The sequence below is a fragment of the Onychostruthus taczanowskii genome, unplaced genomic scaffold (genome assembly GCF_017590055.1).
Source record: "Onychostruthus taczanowskii isolate IOZ18803 unplaced genomic scaffold, ASM1759005v1 scaffold45, whole genome shotgun sequence".
In the NCBI taxonomy this organism is placed as follows: Eukaryota; Metazoa; Chordata; class Aves; order Passeriformes; family Passeridae; genus Onychostruthus; species Onychostruthus taczanowskii.
In genome coordinates this window covers 2,708,523-2,732,885 of record NW_024502014.1, presented here as the reverse complement: position 1 = coordinate 2,732,885, position 24,363 = coordinate 2,708,523, and the positions used below count along the sequence as shown (strand labels likewise).

The 24,363-nt window shown below is 36.7% G+C and overlaps 1 protein-coding gene across 6 annotated transcripts in view; it reads left to right on the top strand.

The window, feature by feature from the left end:
* LOC121341085 (U2 snRNP associated SURP domain containing) overlaps positions 1-24,363 on the top strand; it is a 40,231-nt gene that overhangs the window by 5,720 nt on the left and 10,148 nt on the right. For 2 of the 6 annotated variants that reach the window (XM_041414302.1, XM_041414297.1), the window contains exons 2-22: positions 2,271-2,318; positions 2,738-2,758; positions 5,058-5,156; positions 6,233-6,347; positions 6,741-6,874; positions 8,852-8,919; positions 10,241-10,335; positions 10,419-10,454; positions 10,555-10,637; positions 11,017-11,182; positions 11,601-11,812; positions 12,755-12,798; positions 16,102-16,206; positions 17,411-17,477; positions 17,568-17,731; positions 18,812-18,974; positions 19,468-19,547; positions 20,579-20,666; positions 22,251-22,373; positions 23,280-23,436; positions 23,759-23,854. In XM_041414302.1, coding sequence (XP_041270236.1) covers positions 2,271-2,318; positions 2,738-2,758; positions 5,058-5,156; positions 6,233-6,347; positions 6,741-6,874; positions 8,852-8,919; positions 10,241-10,335; positions 10,419-10,454; positions 10,555-10,637; positions 11,017-11,182; positions 11,601-11,812; positions 12,755-12,798; positions 16,102-16,206; positions 17,411-17,477; positions 17,568-17,731; positions 18,812-18,974; positions 19,468-19,547; positions 20,579-20,666; positions 22,251-22,373; positions 23,280-23,436; positions 23,759-23,854 — 2,164 coding nt within the window. Of the gene's footprint in view, positions 1-2,270; positions 2,319-2,737; positions 2,759-5,057; positions 5,157-6,232; positions 6,348-6,740; positions 6,875-8,851; positions 8,920-10,240; positions 10,336-10,418; positions 10,455-10,554; positions 10,638-11,016; positions 11,183-11,600; positions 11,813-12,754; positions 12,799-16,101; positions 16,207-17,410; positions 17,478-17,567; positions 17,732-18,811; positions 18,975-19,467; positions 19,548-20,578; positions 20,667-22,250; positions 22,374-23,279; positions 23,437-23,758; positions 23,855-24,363 lie in introns of those variants that run through there. The other 4 variants (XM_041414301.1, XM_041414300.1, XM_041414299.1 and 1 more) reach the window with 3 other exon arrangements.

Here is a 24,363-nt window from a genome sequence, read left to right as displayed (position 1 = left end):
TGCTGTTTAGAAACTGGCAGGTAGTAATGTGTAATTTTGTCAAGAACCTTTTCATGTTGTGCTTTGTCAGAACAGTTGTTTGGTTGGTGAGGAGCAGTATCAAAGGTAGAACTAAATTTATACATAGGAAAGAGAAGATCTTAAGAATTGGTGAAGGAGGAAGATAACGTGGCTCTCCAAAGCTGCTAGTTATTTTTGGTTACAGCTGGTCTGAAAGCTAAAATTGCTTTTAGAAGTTTTCTGAATGCACCTTCATAGAAATTTTGCTGCTCAGCTAATGTTCAGAGTGGCTCCACAGTGCCATGGTCTCTGTTGGTGGGTTGGGGAGTGCCAGTGGACTCCCCCAGAATCTCTGTGTGCTACCACGCACTGCAGCCTTTCTGAGCAGTATCATCTGCTTGCTGCTGGAGAAACAGATTTAGTGTCTTGCTTTTTTTATGTTCTTCCTCAGGATAATCTGTCACTGTACTGAGCATTCCCACTGTTACTCTGTGTAATGCTTTGTTTCTGTCCTCCTTATAAGCAGCTTCAGCACCACCCCTGTTGGGAGGTGTTGCTATCTAAAACTTCCAAAAATGAAACAGATGTGGAGAATCAGGACGTGGCCATTCCCTTCTGCTGTTGCCAGCCCAGCTCCTTTCCTGGAGCAGTGCTCCATCTGTGTCAGCGCACCAAGGCAGACAGCGCTGTATCACTCCACCTTTGAGACTGATTTTTTTGACTCGGATTGTTTGTTGGAGGGCTGGAATTGCAGCTGCTGTGTTGGTTGCCGCGTGGTGGCAGCTGCCAGCAGGAAGAATGCTGTTCCCATGCTCTGGAATTCTTTTGCACAGTGTATGTCTTTTATCTGTGTGATGTTAGGCTACGCATTCCTAAAGTTTTGAGGGGAATACAACTTTCCTTAGGCTACATTTGTGCAGTATGGAGACCTGTGCATAACAGATTATGATCTGAGTGCCACAGGCAGTTTGAGATCACAAAAAAATCCGAGTACACAGGAGGAGAAGTTTGCAGGAAGTGGCATTAGTAAAAAATGCTTGAGATATTTGCTTCCATGTGTATTCTAGTGAACTGCTACTGCTGCATGTGAACTCAGCTTCTTATTAGCTTCTGTGCAAAGATGTGCTTGTGAGTCATGTACAGTGCTGCAACGAAGGGGATTTGGGAGGTCCTTGAGAGTAAGACATGATTTTTTCCCCCCATTTTTTTCTTGCCCCATTTATCTTTATTAAAAAAACCTCCACACACATTCCTAGAAGCCTTTTGCTTCTCCCTTGGAAGAGCTATATTTGTGTTGCACTCTACATTTGTGCACTTAATTCTTGTTTCTGTTGAAGACCATTTTTTCTAAATTGATTTACTGTATAACATAGGAATACACTTGTTGAGAGAAAATGTCTCTGTCTTAGCTGATGAAAAAGCAGGATGCACAACAAAAACAAGGCCTAGTAAATGATATTCTAGAGTAGTATTTGGTGCTGGTTGGTTTTGAAAGACTGGAAATGAGCATCATATATTACTATTTCTGGTGTAAACTCCTGGTAATAAGGAGAAATGCTAATGTTCTGTAGCTAATGAACAGATTTCAGCTAATGGAAATGTGTTACCTTGACTTAAAATTAAAGTATGAATTGTGCATCAGGCAATAATATCTTAAAAGTAGATGTTATGTCAGGTTTTCTGGAATTCGGGCATTTAAAAGTGTGTTCTCCATCACTTAGGCTCATTTAAAACCTGATTTTGTATATATTCTGGTTTAGGTGTTAAAGTCGAGGTGTTAAACCCTAGTTAGAGTTTAAAGTAATAACACAAATTAGTACCTGGTCACAAATTGTGGTTTTTGGGGTGGCCAGGTTCCATCTATGCACAATACAGTAAAAGCAGTTTTGGAAATTACTTTATAGGAAGCCATATGTAATCTTTAACAGCCTTTGATGACAACTCTTGAACATGCAGTGTAACTAACCTACTTTTTTTCCCAGTGGTGCCATTACTGATGTATTTTTAAAATCCAGATGTGGAAATTCAGATTTTCTTAATGGTCTATCTTTAGGTCTCTCCCTTATTTGCCTTATATTGACGTTGTGCCTAGGTCAGATAGGTGACCTAGGTCAGATATATCATTAAAATACATTATAGGTATCTTTGTTCTTGTGTCTTTGGATATTGAAATTGAAATGAAAATTCACATTCCAAGAACTGGGAAAAAGCCCCCAGAGGCTGTTTGTCTGTTTCTTGTGTGCCTCACCTCCTCCTCATTCTCTCCTCAGGTCAGAGGGCCAGATGCAGTACATACCTCTGGATCTGCTGATTCACATGTAAGTCCAAAACACTTTAAAAACCAAAAAAATTCCAACCAAACCCACAAACTCAAAATAGGCCTGTTTTTAAAGAAAACTGCTTGCTACAGGCAGAGTTTGGTGCACTGGGTGTGTAACCTGTAGGTGTTTGCAAATGAACCGTTGATTTCATGTTTAAAAATACTCCTTGAAACTTTGAAAACAAGCAGCAACGTAGGAAGCTGTGCTGCATGGTACTGCATCCATTATCAGTACTGGAACAGAAAGAAGCTGCAGGGACTCTCTGTGGGCTTGTCTCTTGTACTGAGGAGTGCTTGAGTATGCAAGGTGATCAATCCTAGGAATCATGGGATATTCAAGTGCCTTTTCACATACAGTTGGCTTCTCAAGGCTGAGACTGTGGCCCTAATTCCATCCTTTATTTTTCTTTCTAATAGAATATTATGATAAAGGAAAAGGTAAGAGGAATAACTGGGTCCTGCTGTTCCCCTGCCCCTTATCCCCTCAGTGACAAGACCTTTGCCTGGTTGTGTGCTTGGTGTGTTGCATGAAGACTTACCTGTTTCTGAGCTAAAATGAAAACAGGCAGCAAGAGCCAAACTGGGAGTTAATACCGGACAATTCATTCTGTGGTTTGGATTTCCTTCAAGATTTCAACTTGATTTTGTACATGCAGAAGTCAATTACCAGCTGTTAAATTGCTTGTAAGAGCATTAGTTGAGTTGTGGTAGTAGAAACTTTTCATACAGAAGTAGCTTGTTTTATTGATTTCTTTTACTTAATACAATTTGGACAATTACTCTTAAATGTCTTCTGAGTATTTTGTACTGATGGAACTGGAACTTTAGTGCTTTGTGCCACCTTACAGTCATTGCAGTGTTCTAGTTAAACAGAAGCTTTCATACAGAGATTTGATCACTCAGCTGCAAGTTTTTCTTTGCTTCTATCATTTGCTTTACCCTTTTTACAGTATTTAGCATTTTTTGAAGGAGGAAGACCTTCAAGTTTTATATAGTTCTGTTGTTAGGAATTCTGTGAAACTGTGTATAGTTAATGATAATGTTGTAATTGCTCACTGGAATCTAACTAGTAGGCATAAATTAATTCAGTCTTTACTTTATATTGTTCCTGCCTGTTGGCAGGTGGGTTTTTTCCCTGAGATCCTTTCTAAACTGAGCAGCTCTTAGTGCCAGAACTCTTTATCTTGCAGCTGCTTCCTTTATGTCACTGAAACAAATATTCATGTGGCTGATCTGCAGGTATCCTGTGACATTACTGTGAGACATTATTTTCTGCTGACAGGGTGAGCCTTGGGTAGGAGTGTGGTATTTGTTCTGCCTGCATTGCTGTGCCATTGCTGTGTGCCCATGTTTTGCCAAGGTTGTATATTGCCATACTGAAATAGAAGCTCTTTTTCATACAACTGGGAGATGGGATTTTATTAAATTTAAAAACACACCGATGAATTAAAAGCTCCTGATAAGCCTGTCACAGCAGCTCACATTGACAAACATGGTGTCATAAACCAGCTGACTTCACAGACAACACTGCATAAATTTGTCACTGATAGCTTTACTTTCAGTGATGAAGAGGGAACACTTTCAAGGAAGTATGAACTACTTGGTCCTGTGCTTGGCACAGATCTAAGAGTGGTGCTAAGCAAGGATTATAAATTGAAGATATTTCAAACAGTTTGTTTTTCATGGTGCTTTTTATGAAAATTTTTTTTACTAGAAAGCTGATACTAGAAATAAAACTCGTTACAAAGAAAATTATTCCTAGAGGAAACCCTTGCCAGCTGGTATCAGAATATTTCTCATAATATGACATTTAAGTTGTTCACCTTATTTGTCTTGATGTTTTATTGAGCTGATTTTTTTTTTTTAAGAACTGTCATTGCAAAAATCATAGTTTTAAGCATCATGAATATTTTGAAAACAAGACTGATAGCTTCTGGGGCTTTGTTGTTGTGCTAGTTCTTCATGAATTACTGTGTGAAGGCAGGAGTTTCCAGAGAAGTATTTTTTCTCTCAGTTAACTTCCCACTGCCCGTGTCTTTGGAACATGCTCTCCATCCTGTTGTCTTTCTTCTCTTGATGCTTTGCTGCCTGTTAACTACCACAATAGAGCCTGAAGAATTCCATTTCCATACTCAAGAAATTACTGTTGTGTGGAGTATTTCCTTCATCAGGGTTTTGGAAAGAAATTAGAAACAGTCTAGGAGCTGAATGTGAAGTTTTTATGTGAGGTTTTTTTATAGGTGAAGACCTCTGGAATGCGTTGTTCCAGCAAAGCTATTAATTTTTACCTTGAAGTACAGTGGAAATTTAGCATCCATATGGTTGTTCCATTACCTGTCCAACCTTGCACAAACATTATTCTTGCCAAAATAGAAAAGCTTTTCTGAGGGAAGGGTGAAGAACTGTAATGCAAAAGCATGTATTTTTGAAGGTTTAGAAATTGCAGCACTGCATAGTGATAAATGTCCAGGCTCTAACAGCAAGTGTCCTTCAGATTTCAGCTCTGTTTGAATGATGTATTAAAAGCTTTCTCATTAAACCAAGGATGATTTGTTTAAAAAAAGCCACACATTTAAGTTTTTTTTTGGTTGTATTAGATAATGAAAATTTCACAGATAAGTACAGGACATCTTTTCTTTGTTTTATTTGAGTTACTCGTCTAGGCCTAGGTCAAAAGCAGTATTATTGTAATTGGTTTGTAAACAATTTGATATCTGTTTTCTTACTCGTTTTGCAGCCTCTAATGGAAAGTAAACTTAAAGCATTCAGTATTGGCAAAATGAGCGCTGCCAAACGGACACTGAGTAAGAAGGAGCAAGAAGAATTGAAAAAGAAGGTAATGGTATATAATGAAAATTTTACTTTGTATGCAGAGCTCAAATAATTTTGCTTTTAGATTGCAACTAGATATCTTAATTTTGGTAATTGTAGCTCTCTAAGAGTGAAAGTGAATTGTATTTTACATGTATTTTTGGCATCCATGGCATTATGATACAGAGAGGCTTATTCTGTCCTTGTCTGTGAGAAATCAAGGTCTCTGGCTTCCTGAAATAGGGAGTTAGAATAATTCATTGGTGTATTGCTCAGAATGGAGTCAGCCATCACCTTAGGTAATTTTCTGTTCTTCCTTTGCTCTCTATCATTGGATTTCAGTTACTGCAAAGAGTACCTGCCATTTTTGAACTTGTTTCAGCACACATCCTTGTTAGTTCTGTAAAACATTTTTTTTGTCTAATAACTGTGTTGGGAACCAATACAAACCTTAAATTTTAGTACTGCATTTTAGATTGCTGAGGAATGACCAGTTTTTAGGAAATATATATCTGGTAGTTGGTAAGGTGGAAGTTTTGAAAATTTAGGGGTTTGAGATTTGTACACACAACCCGTACTGTGTTGCAGTGGCTTACCTCCTGCTGGGTTGTTGGAAATACTGGCCTAAAAATCATGACAATGCTAAGCCATAGTGCTCAGCTTAACCCAGTTATTCAGCTTGTTCTCTGGGAAATACAGAAAGGTGATCCTCTTGTTGATCTCCTTCAGCCACATGGGTTGATCGTAAAGGCTGAGGTGGAATGGGCACTGTTCTCTCATGCTGAGGCCAATAAAGCTCATGGCTCATAAGCCTTTGATTTGAGCTTTTCTGTTTGGCATCCTTTGAATGTTAAATTGCCATGTAAACTCCTGAAAAGGAACATACTGGAGCACACAGCCTCACTGGCTTTGTGTGTTATGTGCTGTGTTCTACCCACATTTCTCAGAAATTTGAATTATCTAAAATTGAAACTCCTTTGATGCTGTTTGTAGCTTGAACTCTAGAAAATAAAAATGAATGTCACATAGTTAATTTAAGAGTAACTGTCTAGTGAAAGTTGTTCTGTGATGATAGTAAATAGATGAACATTTGCTCTGTAGGAGGATGAGAAGGCTGCTGCAGAAATTTATGAAGAATTCCTTGCTGCCTTTGAAGGAGGTGATGGTAATAAAGTGAAAACATTTGTAAGAGGAGGAATCGTTAATGCGTCCAAAGGTATAACTAATCTTTTTTTGGAGGTGAGGGGTCATTTGGCTTTTAGTAAAGATGAAGATTGGCTTTGAATTGCATTTTAAAATTAGTATGTTACATTAGGAGCAGAAAAGAAAAATTGGTGCTAAAATCTACTTTGTGCTTTGATTGAGGTGGGCAGTGGTGTGATTTGTGCTTTAACCATAAGAAGAAAAAATGCCTTGATTTAGATTACCTAATCCATGTTCTTCATATTAAAAGATGTTAAATTATGTAAAATTCGTAATGTCAGCTTTTTAAAAATGAAGTAATGTATTGAATTGAATGACCAGAACTAAAGAACAACTTTCTTTCTAATGAACAGTGTTGTGCAAGATGAATTAATAAAATTTGCTTTCAACTTGTCTTTAATTTCAGAGGAGCATGAAACAGATGAAAAACGTGGTAAAATCTATAAACCGTCGTCACGATTCTCAGATCAAAAAAATCAACCAAGTCAGCCATCTAATGAGAAACCTCCGTCCCTCCTCATGATAGAAACCAAAAAGCCTGTAAGTTTCTTGCTTGAATCTTAACTCCATCCTGATGTATTTAGAAGTGCTTAGAAGAAGGGCCATGAGTTCTTGCAGAGTAGTTTTATCTGCACGTGTCGCATCTGAGAGAAGGTGGACATTGGGAGTTGGCTGAAGCAGCAGCAGATACGAAGGTGATGAAATGCAGAGGCCCAGGAGCCCTGTGTGTGGCACAGTACACCTGGTGCTGCACTGCCCTTCTAGTGTGTTCCTGCTAAGGTGGGCAGACTTCTCATGGATATGGATTTAGTGACTGTTGCAAAGTAATAGCTTCTTCAGTCCTGAGAATTTGTGGTTTTAGAAGCAATTCTCAATTTCTATTGCTATTGTCTTGATTCTGTTTTGATTCATTTTTAACTTTAAACAAAAAAATAAATTGACCTTTGTGTTGATCCAAGTTTTTCTTAGTAGGGTTTTTTGAGTTTGTTTGTTTGTTTTGGTTTGGTTTTTTTGGGGGGGGATGAAGTTTGAGAAGTTCCTTTAGAAATCCCTCTTTGAGTTCCAGAACTTGCACAGTTCAGAAGCTGAACACCTTGTTTTATTTATTTTGTCTTCTGCATGATTTAATTGAGGGGTTTTTTTGTTTTGTTTTTTTGTTTGTTTTTTTTTTTTTAACCAAGGTTTGTCATAAAAAGTAATAAACATGAACCAGCAGTCTTCAAGTCAAGTGATAATTGCATATGATTACTGTTACTACTCTGTATGTGTAATGAATGTCTTGGATGTCTTAAAAGTCTTTTAATAGAGCTTACTACAATTTTAAAGCCTAAGTGAAGCATGTAAGATGCTGCCTGTTAGGGTGGGAAATGAATGTAATGTGATAATTGTGGGCAGTTCCATCATAACCTCCTTCCAGCTTTAAACAAATGCCAGTGTTAGACCTGTGGGGTACTACTGGATGGCAGTTTTGATTTTCATTGTATGTAAAGCTCTACATATACAGAAATGAATTGTAGCATTTTTTTATTTTTCTGAGCTCTGTTCTGTCATATGCAAGTGTTTGTACTGTAAGACTATTGCTGCTTTTCAAATTTTTCATAAATACTTGTGAAGTAATGCAATCAGTTTACTCACTTGCCATGTCCAATGGTGATTGAAGATAATGAGGTAAAAATGATTTTATTTATTTGGCAGACCCTCCCCAAAAACAAAAACAAACAAACAACTTTGCCTGGGGTGAGTAGGAAGTCCAGTTTTTCCAAAGCTGTAGTGTGTAACCACAAGTATTTTGTATGTCTGCCTATTGGAAACGTTTTCATTTAAATTTGATTATATAAAAACAATGTTGTTGAAGATAATATTTCACATGAGTTAGTTAAGGAACATATATTACTGTTAAACAAAAAAAGTAGTATTGCAGTATCCATATTCTTCGTTGTTCAAGAGTTTTTCCTAAGGATCTTGAACTATTTAAAGTAACTGTTTTTTCAGACTGTATTTACATCCAAAGGGAAGCAAGAGAAGGAAATTCTTTTCAAGTACAATGTTTGTGGATAAAATAATTGAAAATATATATGTAAAATAATTTACATATATATGGACACACATCTGTCAAATTCATTAGAGCATGATGGTTTGCTAGGGGTGTAGTTAGCATCCTAGTTTCCAAATGGAACAAAGTGACAAAATACCTCACAGTTATTTTAAATGTGTATGTAGTAGAGAGAGTGTTTGATCACATGTGCTCCATTGTGAGAATGAGAAGTAACAATTTTTTTTTTAACTATTCTGAATTTTTTATTTTCTAGCTTTGTGTTTGATAGCGCTCAGTCTGAATGTGTCAAGTCCATTTGGTTGTTGTTTTGGTTTTTTTTCATTGTTTTTTCCTCCTGTAGTTACTTGGTTTGAAAACTGTGGGTAAAATATGCATGGAAATTATATAAAATTTTGTTACGTGATTTGTAATTCTGTTCATTTTGTCTTCTAAAATGTTGTTTTGTATATCTTTAATTTTAGCCTTTGAAGAAAGGAGAGAAGGAAAAGAAAAAGAGTAATTTGGAACTTTTTAAAGAAGAATTAAAGCAGTAAGTTTGCTAGTTTTTACTGTAAACAAATAAAATCCAAGGTTTTTGCCTTGTTTTACAGACAGTATTTAAGATCATTCTCACTAAGTTGTTTCCCAAGGAAGGTTTTTATTTATTTTCTCCCTCAAATGCTTGTGAAATGGTATAACTAATTTGTTTAAAATAACTTAGTTAGGCTTAATCACTGCCGTTGCTGATGGGCTTGGCCATTGTTGGGTCTGTCTTGGAGCTGGCTAGTGTTGGCTTCATCAGCTGTGGGGGAAGCTTCTGGCAGCTTCTCACAGAGGCCACCCTGTAGCCCCCCACTACTAAAACCTGCCCAGGTACACAAACCCAGTACAGGGGTGTGGCACAGAGATTGGTGACAGTATGAAATGTCTGTCACTCTTGAAAAGAGTGTGTGCTTTGTCAGTGTTTCTAAACTATATAGAGGAATTTGTAGGAAGAGGTTGAGCTTTAATGCAAAATAATGCAGAAACAGGAGTTGTAATTCAAGTCTAGAGACTTCAACTTGCATGGTATTGAAAGCAAGCTGGATAATGCTTGAAAAAGCAGATTGTTTCACTTCCATATTCGTTGGAATACAGCAAAGAGCAGCCCATGTATTGAGTGCAGCTTCAGCTGCCATATATTTATCCTGATGCTAGTGATGGAAAACAAAGGAATCTCTATGCATTAGAAAGCAGTAGGTACAACATTCTAAACCTATATGTGGCTTCTGTGAGGAGTGCCTGAGCCTCACTGCTGTGTGTTCCTTAGTTGGTGTAAATGAGTTGAACGGACAGCCTTGTATTCCTGGGATTCAGTATCTTCATATCAGGATTTAAGGCCAGACTGCGGGAACCAAATAGTTACTTGTGAGTACTGTCCTCAGAGGTAAAAACTGAGATGAAATCCAGTTTATTCTGGAAATAGTAATGGGGGTGTACCTCTGAGTAAGGCTTAGAAAAGCTGGAAGGATAAACAGACACTAAGGAGTTGTGTGCATCTTGGAAAGTCACCTGAGTGGTCTGCGGATCTCTGGCAGTTAGACATGGAATTGGAGTCACTTTTTCAGAGCACAGTTCTTATTTCCAATTTTGTTTGAGAATGAAATACCAATACAATATGAATGAGGAAGCATGCAGCTGGAATAATTCTGGTGGATATACTCCAGTTGATACTCCAGAAACACAAGTTCAGACATACTGGCAACTTGGAAGTTCTAACAAACTCATTGTTTCATATTAAAAATTCTCATAATTGTTAAGTCAATTCAAAATGTTAGAATAAAAACTTCAGAATGGTTTTAAGTTGTTGCTCATTTTAACTTGCTTCTTAGAATCCAAGAGGAGCGTGATGAAAGGCACAAAACAAAAGGTAGATTGAGTCGTTTTGAACCACCCCAGTCTGATTCAGATGGGCAGCGGCGGTCAAGTAAGTAGTTGTTATTTTTTATGTTAGTCTGGGCTGCAAGATTTGTGGACTAAATTGTACATATTTTTCTTCTCTATATTCAGTGGATGCTCCTTCAAGAAGAAACAGATCATCTGGTGGTAATACTGATTCTTTTCTTATTCAATTTAATGTTGTCATTTAAATGCATAGCAGGGATTATGACTTCTTTTTGTTGTTTGGTTGTTTCCTTTATTTTAGTACTGGATGATTATGCACCAGGGTCACATGATGTTGGAGATCCAAGCACAACAAATTTGTATCTGGGAAACATCAATCCTCAGGTGAGTTTGGAGCCAAGGAGTGCAGTGTTGGCATGTTTGGGCCCAGACAAATTTTTTTGCAATATTCATTGTAATAAGTCCTTTGAACATAGCTGAAAAGTTAAGGTTTAGACTGCCAATCTCTAGCTCAGTTAAATTTCTTTTTCCATTGATACCACTAAGCAAGGTGGATCATATCTCAGTCATTTGAGTGTGTTCACTTAAAAGTGCAGTTTTTAGATTCTAGTTTCTGCAGTAGATTGCATTGGGGGGCTGTCAATGAAGTGGTGTTATGTCAGGAAACTAAAAAAATTAAAATGTTGACATTTGGACAATAATGCAAACAGCTGTCACAGAAATACAGTGGCAAAATGTTAATTTTTACCTCTTTTTCCTGTAGATGAATGAAGAGATGTTATGTCAAGAATTTGGCCGCTTTGGACCATTAGCGAGTGTTAAAATTATGTGGCCAAGAACTGATGAAGAAAGAGCAAGAGAAAGAAATTGTGGCTTTGTTGCCTTTATGAACAGGAGAGATGCTGAAAGAGCATTGAAGAATTTAAATGGTAAACAGATTTCTCAGTTCAGGGCTGTAATTATCTTTGCAGACTGTAAGCACATTTTCAGGTTGTTTTATCAGAGAAGTGAGATGTATTCTGTAACTCCGGTAGATACCAGGCTGGCAGTGAGTTTACATTTGACTGTTCTACTGGCAACTGAATGTTGTCAAACAGTAGCAATTGTGTACTGTAGTGTCCTGAAGACAGATATTTGGGGAAGATTAATTAAACATTTTGTGTAATAGGCCTTCATTTGCCTGTGTTGAAGTCTGATAGATGTAATAACAGTAATCAACAATGTAAGCAAAAGGTAAACGGTGGCAGGCAAACCTAAATGTTGCACTTAGCAAGGAGAAATCTCAAGTGATGCAGAACCAGTTCATAACATCATGGTAATGGAGGTTTTTTCCTTTCACTTTTTCAGGCAAGATGATTATGTCGTTTGAAATGAAGCTGGGCTGGGGCAAAGCTGTACCTATACCACCACATCCAATCTACATTCCACCCTCCATGATGGAGCACACCCTGCCGCCGCCCCCGTCAGGACTGCCTTTCAATGCCCAGCCTAGGGAGAGGTTGAAGAATCCTAATGCTCCAATGTTACCACCACCCAAAAACAAGGAAGATTTTGAGAAGGTAACTTACAGTACCCTGGGCCGTATCTCATTGTTAAATACTACATCTGTGACAGTATTTCAATGGCTTCGTAGATTTGCATTGTTCAGGCTGACTTGGCAGCCCTTAGTCTGCAAATTCTCCGGCTCCCTGCTGTAGCCCAAGGGAACCTACTTAATTCCTGAAGTTCTTTTTCATGTCTGTGTTAGGGTACAGTATATTGGCTCTTGGTTAATTTAGTGCTGCTTAAAATCTGGCTATCATTTTCCCCCTCCAGGCTCCCTGGATTTTTTTCTCCTACGTCCCCCCCTTTTCTTGGCTGCCAAATTGCAGTATCTAAATTGTTTTCCTTATAGAAAATTCTACATATTAATTTGGGTAGCATTATTTTTACCCTAGAAGAGTTGATGTATTTTGTGTAGAAGGTAATTAATCTGGACATTGAGTAAGTATTTTATGCTACTTATGGAGTCAGTTTTCAAACTTTTCTTTTTGTGGAATATTAGCTGATAAAAGGGTAAGTATCTTGAAATCACAAACCAACTTGATTTACATTTGTAAGAATTTATTGATTCTTTGAATGACACTTAAATGCCAGGGCTGTTTTTTTTGTAAGACTTGGGAATAAAGTAATACCAACGTGATCCAAGTCAAATGGTTTAGAATCTTTTCATAAATGTAAGAACTCCTTTCTTATATATTCAGCATAGTTCCTATTCAGTGCCTCAATGTACATTCTGACAGGAATGTTCTGATACTTTGCAATTAGTGAACCTTCATGGTTCACTGACACAACCATTTGAATTTTGTGTAATTGCTTAGTTATAACTTCACAGCAGTGATTGCCTGCAAAGTTTGTGATAGATGTGTAGTATTTTCATTGCATATGTATATTTTTGCTTGTTACTTGTTAACAATACTCACATATTCTATGTTTATTATCTGATGTGACTTCATATACAGACTCTGTCGCAAGCCATAGTCAAAGTGGTTATCCCAACAGAAAGGTACATGTTTTTCTTTATTATTACTGATCTAAATATAGAAAATTTCCCCTTCGGAATTTTAAAGAAAAATGGTGATGTTGTGGAAAAGGTAATGGCTTGACTGAGCAATGGTTATTTTATAACACTTAAAAGAAATGTGTGTGGTTTACTATTCTATTTACTAGTCTAACTATTCTTGTCTTATTAACTCTTTTTAAGTGAGGGTAGACTTAAGTAATTATCTTTTGCATTTAATTTGATCACTAGAGAGAGATGCAGGGTAATTCTGTGAGTGAACACTAGGGTGAAACACTGACTTACAGATGCAGCCTAAGTTCTGACATAAACCTCTGCATATGGGGATGCAGCTGTGGGCTTTTTTATTTTTCTTTTATTTTTTTTTCTTGTGGTTTTTTTTTTTTCTTTTTTTTCCTTCATTTTTTTCTTTTCCTTTTTTTGGTTTTTTTTTTTTGACTTGTACTTTTTATAACCAGTTCAGTTGAAACCAGTTCAGTTTTGATTTTTGCTAATTTTTAAAATGTAGCAGTTAATAATTTTTGTCACTGACAAAGATACTTTTGTATTATGCAAGGATATTTTTCCATTTTGGTCCCCATCACTGTTCCTACCTTGAAGCTAGTCTAGGTATACTCTTGCTCAGTTAAGCTAAAGCCTTTTCCCAAACATAGGAACACAACACTGTTTTAAAAGTAAAGAAGCACAAAAGATTACCAAATTCTCTTTGACATTGGCCTTGGTGAGCAACACCAGCTGAACTGTCTGCGGCAGCGGGGGACCAGGAAAACATCATGGGATGGATTGGGAAAGTATACAGTTTTTGACCAGACATTGGTACGATCGGCTCCAATAAATGTGGTTTTATTATAACTGAAAAACCTTTTTTTTGTTGGCCAACTTAAGCTAAATGACCTTTTAAAATAATGCACTATTGGTTTTTTACTACACTGTCTTAATTGTCACAAAGTCCCTTTTTTCTTTTTTTCGTGTGGGGGGAGGGGGCAGCAGGAGATTTGTGAAGCTGGTTATAGTGCATTAACAGATTTGTCAGTACATGCTCCAATGTACTGTATTTTTGATGGAATTTTAGGACGGTACAATTTTTGTTGGGTAGAAACTTGAATAATTGGGGCGACCAACCTGGAGGAGTCTTGATTTGAGAAACATATTGAGTAGTAGAACAAGTACTTGTAAAATTGTACAATGCTCACAGAGTAGGTGTCAGAGAAAAAAATTTATTTTTCCATGTCCATTTTATTTACTGTAGCATTTTAAAAGCCTGTATGATAAGAACTCACGTTAAATGAATTGTATTTGAAAACACTTCTAATAATTCCTTTCTTGATGATTTTGGAAGTTGCCAATGACAATTGCTAAGACCATTCCTTACTCAGTGCATCCCATCCTGCAAAAATTTTGACTGAATTTAGTGGGATAATACATTTAATTATTCTCCTTTAACTAAAAATTTTCAATACTATTTTTCTTAGTATATTTCTTAGTATATTTCTTTCTTCTTAGTAAACAGCAAACCTTGAGTATGTATAATCAATTAGTTTTTCTGAGAAATTCACTTCCAAGTAGTCACATCTTACATACCAAAATGCCTGTAACAACCTCTTTCAGATATGGGATGAGCTGAATCTATTTTCATACATCAGAGGTCTTATGAAGCAGATGTTCTTGTTCAAGCATAAGCTGCTCTTACACAACTTGATTCTACTTGATGAAAGAAAAATTAGATGAAAACCAGTGATGATTTGCAGGAAGCCAGAAGTGATCACACTGGATTTGCCTTAAAATAAATGAATGCTGTAATAGCTCAGAGGCTTGAAAGTTATTGTAGATCTCTTTCTTGCTGATGTTTTCAAATACAGTTCATATAACAAGAAGAGTCTGGCTGTTCAGACTTTCAGAACACTGCTGTAAATAAAATGGCTACAGAATTGTTGAAACTATGTCCTCTTTGCAGTGTTTCTGGGATTATAAAAAGCAGACAGGAAAATTGAACTGGTAGCAGTTTGATTTTATTTGTGTAATATTTGAGGCAAATGCAGATTCAGTGCTAGATGGCTTAAAAGAGCACTTGCAGATGGCTGGGGTAGGATTCTATTGCTATTCTATTATGACTATTTTTAAGTTGATTTTTTTTAAATCTAGTTCATTATATCTGTGGCCGAACTTTGAATACTCATAGTAGAAAATAGTCACCTCATTGCTAAGAAGTAATAGAAAATTCTGCAACTTCACAATGTAACATTTATGGAGTTTTAGTCACTAAAAAAGTGCTCTATGGAAATCTAATGCATTACATGTAAAAACCCAATATTCATTTGTTGCATCTAAGAAAATAAATATAAATATGCAAAAATCTGTATTTTTTTTTGGCTTGCATCACATTCAAAGGGCATGTGCTGTGAAGCTTTTTCTATATGTAGGTAATCTGATTAAAAACTCAGGACACTGTTTCCATAAAACCCCAAAGGGGTGGAAACTGGCTATCACTATTTTTGATAAAGCTTTTCTGTCTCCTGTTAGCATGCTTAGAAGTGACTCTGCATTGAAAAATGTGCACTTCACATCCACTTCTTGCCTGTCTCAGGATGTAGTGCTGAATGAAGGGATACAGATTTTTATTTTTTTTTAATTGTGATTTAGTTCTGTTGTGTGTCTGAGGGAGGGAACATGGGATGGTATTACACAAAAGAACGGACAGTTTTCTTCTATGCCAGTAGTCGAGTCTTGACCAAAAAGAGATGATCTAAATTTAGTAAATATATTGCCCTGTTTTGCATCAAGAAGGCTATTTGCTTTTCCTTTCTTACTTGAGTAGTTTGAAAGCTGAATTCAGATTCTGTTGAACATTCAGAGGCATGTTTTTATTTTGAACAAAATATTCAGCCACTTGTTCCCCTGTGGAACTTCAGCTAACACTTGAGTCTTACTTCTAGACAATGTAGATGAGGGCTTAGTTTTTGATAGCTAATTGTACTTTGGTGTTCAGGTGCCCATATTTGTATATCAGGTTGTGCTAAGCAAGACATGATTGTAGGCTAAGACATGGAAATTTAGGAAGGAGGTCTCTTAAATTCTTACTCCACCACTGCTAGGCATGGTTTGATTTTTAGAATGCCCGTGTCTGTGATGCAAAGCTATAATATGTTCCATGTTGCCTTACCTTTTATGCAGATTTCTTAACAATACAGCAAAATAATCTCCTGCACAGTTGTAGTATCTTAGGTGGAGTGTAGTTTTATATAGTGTTAGGTCTGAATCAATTTTTCTTTAACTGTGTTGTTGTTGTAGGAATTTGCTCGCTTTGATACATCGAATGATAGAGTTTGTGGTTCGGGAAGGGCCCATGTTCGAAGCCATGATCATGAACCGAGAAATCAACAACCCAATGTTCAGGTGCTTATTACATTGCTTCATTGCAAATAACACCAGCTGTTTTCACTGTTGTTAATGTTCTGCATTCTTAAAACACTAACGAGACTGACTTCTACTGTGACTATCTTCCTGTGCAGATTCAGACTTTACAAAGTGCACCTTTGGCTGTACTGTCCTTTTATAAGGAAGAACACATTTTTATTCCAGTTGTTACTAATGTGTACATATAAATAAGTAAAACAGTACACACACACACACACACACAATGTAATAAATTTCTATATATTTAAATAAATACCATTTAACACATACTCTTTTAAAGGATTCACAGTCAGTGGAAGCAGTAGCATACATTTCAAAAAAAGGAAAAATCCCCCTCTTCCCCCAAACAGACAAACACAATGTGAGGTCCACTCTTCCTGGTGCCTATTTTTTAACCTTTAGCAAGAGGTGGGAATAATTTTTCTTCTATGTCAGTTAAAATAGAATTAAACTTCAGCTGACATAGGGTAGTTTTGAGAATTTTGAGCACTTGTCCTTAATGGAATAAAAAAGAGCCAGTTTCTAAATTTCTTGTGAAATGCAGTCTCTCAAAACAGGTTTTGAGGGAAGTGCTAAATGACTTTTTAGTAGTGTTTTGTTTGCAGTAAGTTTGAAGTGCTTCATTATGATTTTCATATGCAAAGTGAGAAGATATGCAGGTGAAAATATCCTGGCCATTAAAAATGGCCTGCTTGTCTCCCCCATCCTCCATCAGATGTTGCCAGTGTTCTGCCAGACAATTTACTGGTGGAAAACTTCAGATCCTTTCGTATTTGATGACCTCACTATGCAACTGCAAGCTCCTGCATCACTTGTGCTGAGGTTGCAATTGTTCCTGTAGTGACTCTTTGCACTGATGATTCTTCTGCTTTGCTGTGAGGTTGCACAGTTGTTCTTTCTGACCCTGTTTGTTTTGCTCTTGAGTTCTGAGCACTGCTGTGCCTTTGGGGAGCTCTGCTCTCTGCAAATTGCATGTGTGTGTGTATGAGTGTGTGGAGCAGTTGCACATGTTCTGCCTGACTGTGCTGTGGGTGTACATGATTTTAGCTCCTTGTGTTCTCTCTGCAGCTGAGGTAGGATTCTGAACAGGGCTTGGTTGGGGGATTTTTATTACTTCCTTTAAATTTGTGTCAGTTCAAGATATGTAATATACTCTGTGTCTTTTCTTTGCTCTTTGGTTTAGGTTTTTATTTGAAAATCAGACTCCAGCCCATGTGTATTATAGATGGAAGCTTTATTCAATTCTTCAGGCAAGTAGAATTTTCATGATAGTTTATAGCTTCAAGCATAGTGAAGTAAAATAACAACAAAGTAAAAATACTTCTGGTTTTTTTCCATAGGGGGATGCTCCAACCAAGTGGAGGACAGAAGATTTCCGTATGTTCAAAAATGGATCCTTCTGGAGGCCACCACCATTGAATCCATACCTGCATGGGATGTCAGAAGAGCAAGAAACGGAAGCGTTTGTGGAGGAACCGAACAAGAAGGGTGCACTTAAGGAAGAGTATGTACCACCACTGATGGATGGTGCTGCCTTGGTAGCTGGTCTGCCTGGGTTTGCCCCTTGTGCTTTTGGAGCTCTAATGTGTCATCCCCTAAGTTTTCATACTTGTCATGGTATCATGTATGTGTCTGAGTGTCTCTTCACCTCAGTGCTTCTGATCATACTTGTAGCTAAATACATTCTTGACTTGATTAGATTTGTCATCACTGAACCTTTCATTCCAGTGTTATGAACCCTTAATTTGAAAGGGATTAGGAAGATGAGAGTTTCCCCCCATTTTTTGCTGCTGTCTGTAGCTGAGGATATGTAGCATATTTCTCAACGTTGTTATGACTCACAAACTAAACTGTTGCTGTAATCTTAAACTTACTGATGCTGCTCATCAGAAATTAAAATTGGGAGAAGTTGTTAATAAACAGGAAGAGAGAGATCATCAGAGTTCTTTGCTGTGAAGTGTCAGTGTACTGGGAGTGGCTGTTGTACTGGAAATAGAGACCTGCTTTTCTTAATTTTGCTGTTGTTGTTACAAATGTATTACTAACATGTGGAATTTTTTGTTTTGTTTTATTCTTCTCATCATAATTACCACAACAGTCATGCCTCTGTAGCTTTAAATACACAGTTTGTTTCTTACAACTTCTTTTGGAAAGGCTCAAAAAGAGATTCTTTTAAAAAAGTTCTCTGCATATGGAGGTCAGGAAAAATGCAAAGTAATTATTTACTAGCTTTGTGAATCTAGTGTTTCTTATTCTGTACCAGTAATGACTTGCATGCTTTAGATTTATCCATTTGGTTTAGGCCTAAACTAAATCCAGAAAGATAATTACTTTATTAGAGATACTAATATGCTTAATTAAGTATTTATCAGGTATTTTTCCTTGATTTCTGTATGTAATCAAGACTTGAGTGAGAATTTTTTGCACTTTATGAACCACTTGAAGAACTCAGGCAGAAGAATATAAAAATACTGAAAATTGCTTTTCTCTTAAAGATGGAAAACAAAAAAACCATAGTTAAATGGAAATTCGCAGAAGTACTTTCCATTTCATATTGAAAGTATTAAAATTCCTGGTATTTCAGACAGAGGGACAAACTAGAGGAAATTCTGCGTGGCTTAACTCCTCGGAAGAACGACATTGGTGATGCAATGGTTTTCTGTCTCAATAATGCGGAAGCTGCTGAAGAAATTGTGGACTGCATTACAGAGTCATTGTCCATCCTCAAGACTCCTCTTCCTAAGAAGGTGTGGAGATTTTCTGCAATCTTGTATTGTGGGGGAAGAGCTCCTTTAGCAGCATGTGCATGTAATTTACAAGCATTATTTCATAAGTTTTAGGTAGTACTGAAGTGTGGACTTGAATTTAAGTGTCATCTCTTCCTGTGGAATTTTGTTACATATTTTTTATTCTTTCTTTCTGAAGTTGCTTGTAAGTAATATTGTGCCTTACTGTGAAATTAAGAACAGTGAAATGATCTGTTCAAATGAGACAATTAAAACAGGAATGCCATGATTCTCCTTTGTAATGCTCTGGTGATATGTTACAGTAGTTAGTACCCTAGAGTGTAACAGGGGGCTAATTGCCTATTAAAATGTTTATTAATAATATAGCTGTGCTGCACTTAATTCTAATTAGGTACTTCCAGATAGTTTAAACTGTCTCATATTCTTTCTGTGAAAATGCCTTTATTTTCAGGAGAATTTAAATTGGACTTAATTTGACCGTTTTTTATTGTAGATCGCAAGATTGTATCTAGTGTCGGATGTGTTATACAACTCTTCAGCTAAAGTTGCCAATGCTTCCTACTATAGAAAATTGTAAGTATATTTTAGGGGACTGGCAGTTAAAAAAACCCCTCTTATATTCATCTCTGTATCTACATCTCTGGATAAACGTGGTTGTAGGAAATTCAGACTTTCCTGTGCTACTGTTATTACAGACTGATGGTATTTATATCTGTTTGCATGAACATGTGTAAGATGTAGCATGTTGGTAGTGCAGAAAATGCATGTGCCCTATGCAAGGGACCACTTGCTGCATGGAATTCCATAAAGGTGAGGATACCTCATCTGCCTCTTGACAGAAAGAGCCTGTAGATAATATTCAAGATATGGTATAGCAGATAGTTCAAGCAAAGAAGTACCTTTTAAAACAGATTTATTTTTATTAAAATGAGGGTGGTGTAACTTTCCATAAACCTTGGATAAGGTATAAGGGGATATTATGTATTTTATTTCTAAGGTGCTGAGAAGAATTGAGGAAAAATGTCCATGGGACAGTATCTTTGTCATATTTGTGTCTAGTTCCTGGAGTCTCTTTAATGTTAGGGCAGCATGGTGGGAAATACTCAGCATGTTCTAAAACTAGTGATTGCAATTGATGTTTCTTGTTGCAATGTGTCTGTGTTGTGCTGGTTTATTTCTTGCACATTGTGAGAAGCTCAAGGGAAGCTGGGCAGCTGTTGCTCACTGTGCTTTCATTGAGGGCCTCACTGAATAAATTAGAATACAAGTATAACTAAGAATTTTTTTAAAATACAGATTGAATTTTGAGACAATTCTTTCATTCTGTTTAAGGTTGTAAAACTCCTTTTATCGTCCTCCAATCTTTCCAGGGTGTATAAAGAGACTGCAGCAGATGTGAAGATCTCCCTTCACAGTTCTGTTGTTGTCCAAGGTGATTTAATATATAGTAATCATATTTGCTTTATAGTTCAGTTCATGGCTACTATAAGGATCAGAACCTTGTGCTTTTGAGTCCTGTGTCCCAGGTATTTTCATGAATTGTGTATGTCCAGAAAACATATATGACAAAGTTTAACTAAAGAAATGTATATGTTTAATTCTAGTTTTGAAACAAAATTATGTCAGATATTCTCTGATCTCAATGCTACTTACCGTACAATACAAGGCCATTTACAGTCTGAAAATTTCAAGGTATGTATTTCATTGTTATTTACATGACATAGAAGTCACATAAATAGATGTTCCTGCACAAGAGATTGCATACTATGATAGGTGGCTTAGACATCGATGTCTCTATTTAGGCTTTAAAAAGAATAATTTTAAAAAAGTTTTCTGTTTTGCAACAGTAGCCTTCAATTAAAGGAGGAAATAAGCATCTGCCAGCTGAAGTGTACCAGTAGATGTACAGTTGAGGAGTTGAGAGGATATCTATCTATCTATCTATCTGTCTGTCACTTGAATTGCAAAAAAGGCTTTCTAGCTTTCTTACTGTTCAGGGCCACCTGTATTTCAGTATCAGATGTGAACTTGGGTGGAAGTGCTCAGTGTGGGAAAGAAGCTCCTGAGCAGAACAACATAAAGTTACTTCTAAATGTTTTTTTTTGTGTCAACCTTTATTTTAGAGTTCTGATAAGCAGTCTGACCATGGGTACTTGAAAGTGGTTTTTGAGGTGAAATGCTCTCTGCTTCTTGGGCTCGACGCTTTTCCTTCTGTTTTCACGATGCCTCTGCACTCTTTTTGTTTTTCAGTCAGAAGCTTTAAATACATACCTTATAGAGTAGTTAATTTGTGTGTATTAAGATCTTCATCCTGGTTGTCCTCATTCTGCTCTCAATTGCTCTAGATTGAAAATCAGTTTTAGTTATCTGCTATTTTAAAACTTTCTTAAATTATTTGATAAAGAGAGGCAGATTTTTTTAATGTATCTACATCTTCAGTTACATTTAGTGTGTCAAACTTGAACTGAAACACATGTTTTCAAATATGCTTTTTAAAAAGGAATATGTTATTTGCTTTGGAAGGGACTTTAAAGATCACCTGTTCCAGCCCCCTGCCATGGCCAGAGACACCTTTCACTGAACCAGGTTGCTCAGAGCTCCATCCAGCCTGGCCTTGAACACTTCCAGGGGTGGGGCAGCCACAGGTTCTCTGGGCAACCTGTGCCATTGCCTCAGCACCTTCACACTGAAGAATATCTTGATAATAGTTAATCTAAACCAACCCTCCTTCTTTTTAAAGCCATTTCCCCCTTTTCCTGTCTGAAAGAAATCTTTCTCCAGCTTTCTTTTAGCCCCTTGGGGTGCTAGAAGGGGCTCTTAAGGTCTCCCCAGAGCCTTCTCTTCTCCAGGCTGAACAAAATGGCAGTAGGAACACAATTTCAGTTCAATAATATGTGTAACCCAATGTTAATTTTAGTTATTTTATTTTACAAACAGATATCTTCTCTTAGATTTGGTAGAGGCACCTCCTTCGAACATTGGGGCAGAATGAAATTTACTATCAGGGTAGAACTGGCAACAGCCAAAATGGATAATGTAACAGGAATTTAAAGGGAAAATGAAACCCCCAAGTGAGATTTCTTGAAATGTAGTTCTTATATATGTATTTTTGTAAAATTACTAGTCTTCCCCAGCATGGTATCGTTGTAATATACTTCAGTATGGAACTGCTTAAGAATAGTTGTCTGCAGTAGTAGTTCTCTGTGGTCTTTTTCCCATCACATAAAATTTCTCAATACAAATGTTTTAGCATTTATTTTTTCCTCTTGCTTCTAGCAACGGGTGATGACTTGCTTCCGAGCATGGGAAGACTGGGCAATCTATCCAGAACCATTTCTGATCAAACTACAGAATATTTTCTTGGGACTTGTAAATATCATGGAAGATAAAGAAACAGAGGTAAGTGACCTCAGGAGTGATACTTGCAGACAGCAGGGAAAAAATGTGTTAATATAAAATAGAGCTGGCAAGGATTATTTTGCTCTCTCTTTTAGGGTGAATAAACCTTTCTTTCTTCCAAGTCCTTGCTCCAAAAGAGAGGTGTAACATATTGTCAGAAGAAAATACTGTTTATTCTGTTGCTATGTTTCTTGCTTGTAGATTAGGTGATGCGATGGAGTTACAGTGTGAAAGTGTTTCAGAGCAAAGACTAGTACAGAATAAGAGGTATTTCTTTTGTGCTGGAAATATTCTGTAATACCTGTCTTTGAATTCTGAATGGAGTTTCAGGCATTGTAACTGTGTGGAAAGATGCCTTTCAGAGCAGTGGGAGGGAGGTCTGTAGTATAATTTAACTAAAGCTGATTTATTGGAGTGGAAAAGCAGGGTGAATACACACTTATGAAGGACAGTGCCTGTACATAACAAGTTAGAATACACAGTTGTATTTCTAATTTGTGTGGTCCTTAAATTGGTGTTCCTGCTAGATAGTCTGTGTCTGTTGTTCATTTTAGTGGTCTTGAGGAAACTTTTGTATCAAGGAGTTATGATTTATCTGACTCTAATTGACTGATTTTGAGCTAAACTTCAACTTAATAGCTCTTCTTTTGAATATAGCTATTGGAAAGCTTCCAGTACATTGTGGACAAATTCAAGTTCTTGCCTGTAATTTTTTATAGGGAGATATTGTTGTGTTATTTCCCTTACAATAAGCAACTATACTGCTTAGCAAAAATTGTTGAAGTAGGTATTTTGGGGGTTTTGGTGTTTATGAAAGTGCTTCTTTAAAAAGAAATTATTTGATAATTGGTGAAGTAAAGCAATATAGATTTGTGCTTGAAATAATGACATATTATGTGCTTCCAGGAAGTACCAGATGATCTTGATGGTGCTCCCATTGAGGAAGAGCTCGATGGTGCTCCACTAGAAGATGTGGATGGAATTCCTATTGATGCTGCTCCTATTGATGATCTGGATGGAGTCCCAATTAAATCGCTGGATGATGATCTTGACGGAGTTCCTTGTACGAAATGTTTCAACTTTCAGATTGATTCTTCAGTCTTGGATCTTTTCTTCATGCATAGTTTTTAGAAATACAGCCTAGAATTGATCTGGCATGTAGCTTTGTAAAATGTTGATTAATTTCAATATGCTGTACTGTCTTTAGACACAGGAGGTGTTTTCTGATGCTACACAGCAGGATCTAAACCTGGTTTCTTACTTTGCAAATACTAAGATTGTATAATCTGTTTCATTGTTTAAGTCTGACTGTTATCTTAGTACTTTTTGGTTTCAACTTCTGAGAAGCTTTCGAAGTTATTTTTCTGTGTCTCTTTCTTCACCAGTGGATACAACTGAAGACTCAAAGAAGAATGAGCCTATATTTAAAGTTGCCCCTTCAAAGTGGGAAGCAGTGGATGAATCGGAACTGGAAGCTCAAGGTTAGTTCTGAAAGTATCTCTTTGAAGTGAACTGAAAGCATAATGTCCCTTATGTAATGATTATTTTCAGGTGATTTGTGCTAAATTGCTAATAGGATTTACGTTGTAACGTACTAGGATTTTCTGTTGTAACTTGTTCACTGAATTTTTAACCAAAAAGGAAAATAGTGCGTTCTGTTATGGTTATTCTCCTTCAATAACCTGTCAACCTTTAAAAGTAACTTTCAGTTTATTAAGAATAAATACTGAAAGCAAACAACAAAAATCTGGGCATGTAGCTGGCAGTCTTTTTAAACCTTGGTTTGAAAGATAATGTTTTACAAACGGACAAATACTTGTGTGGTTTTGAAGGATTTACTGCAATGTGATGTGCAGTGTGAGTGAATAGCTCTGTGAGTAGTAAATATTCTGATAATGGGCTGGTTGAATATTTCTGTGAAATAGAAAGTCTGTATTAAGTGCTAGGTGCTGGTAAATTTTACCACACTTTAATTCTTATTATATGTTAT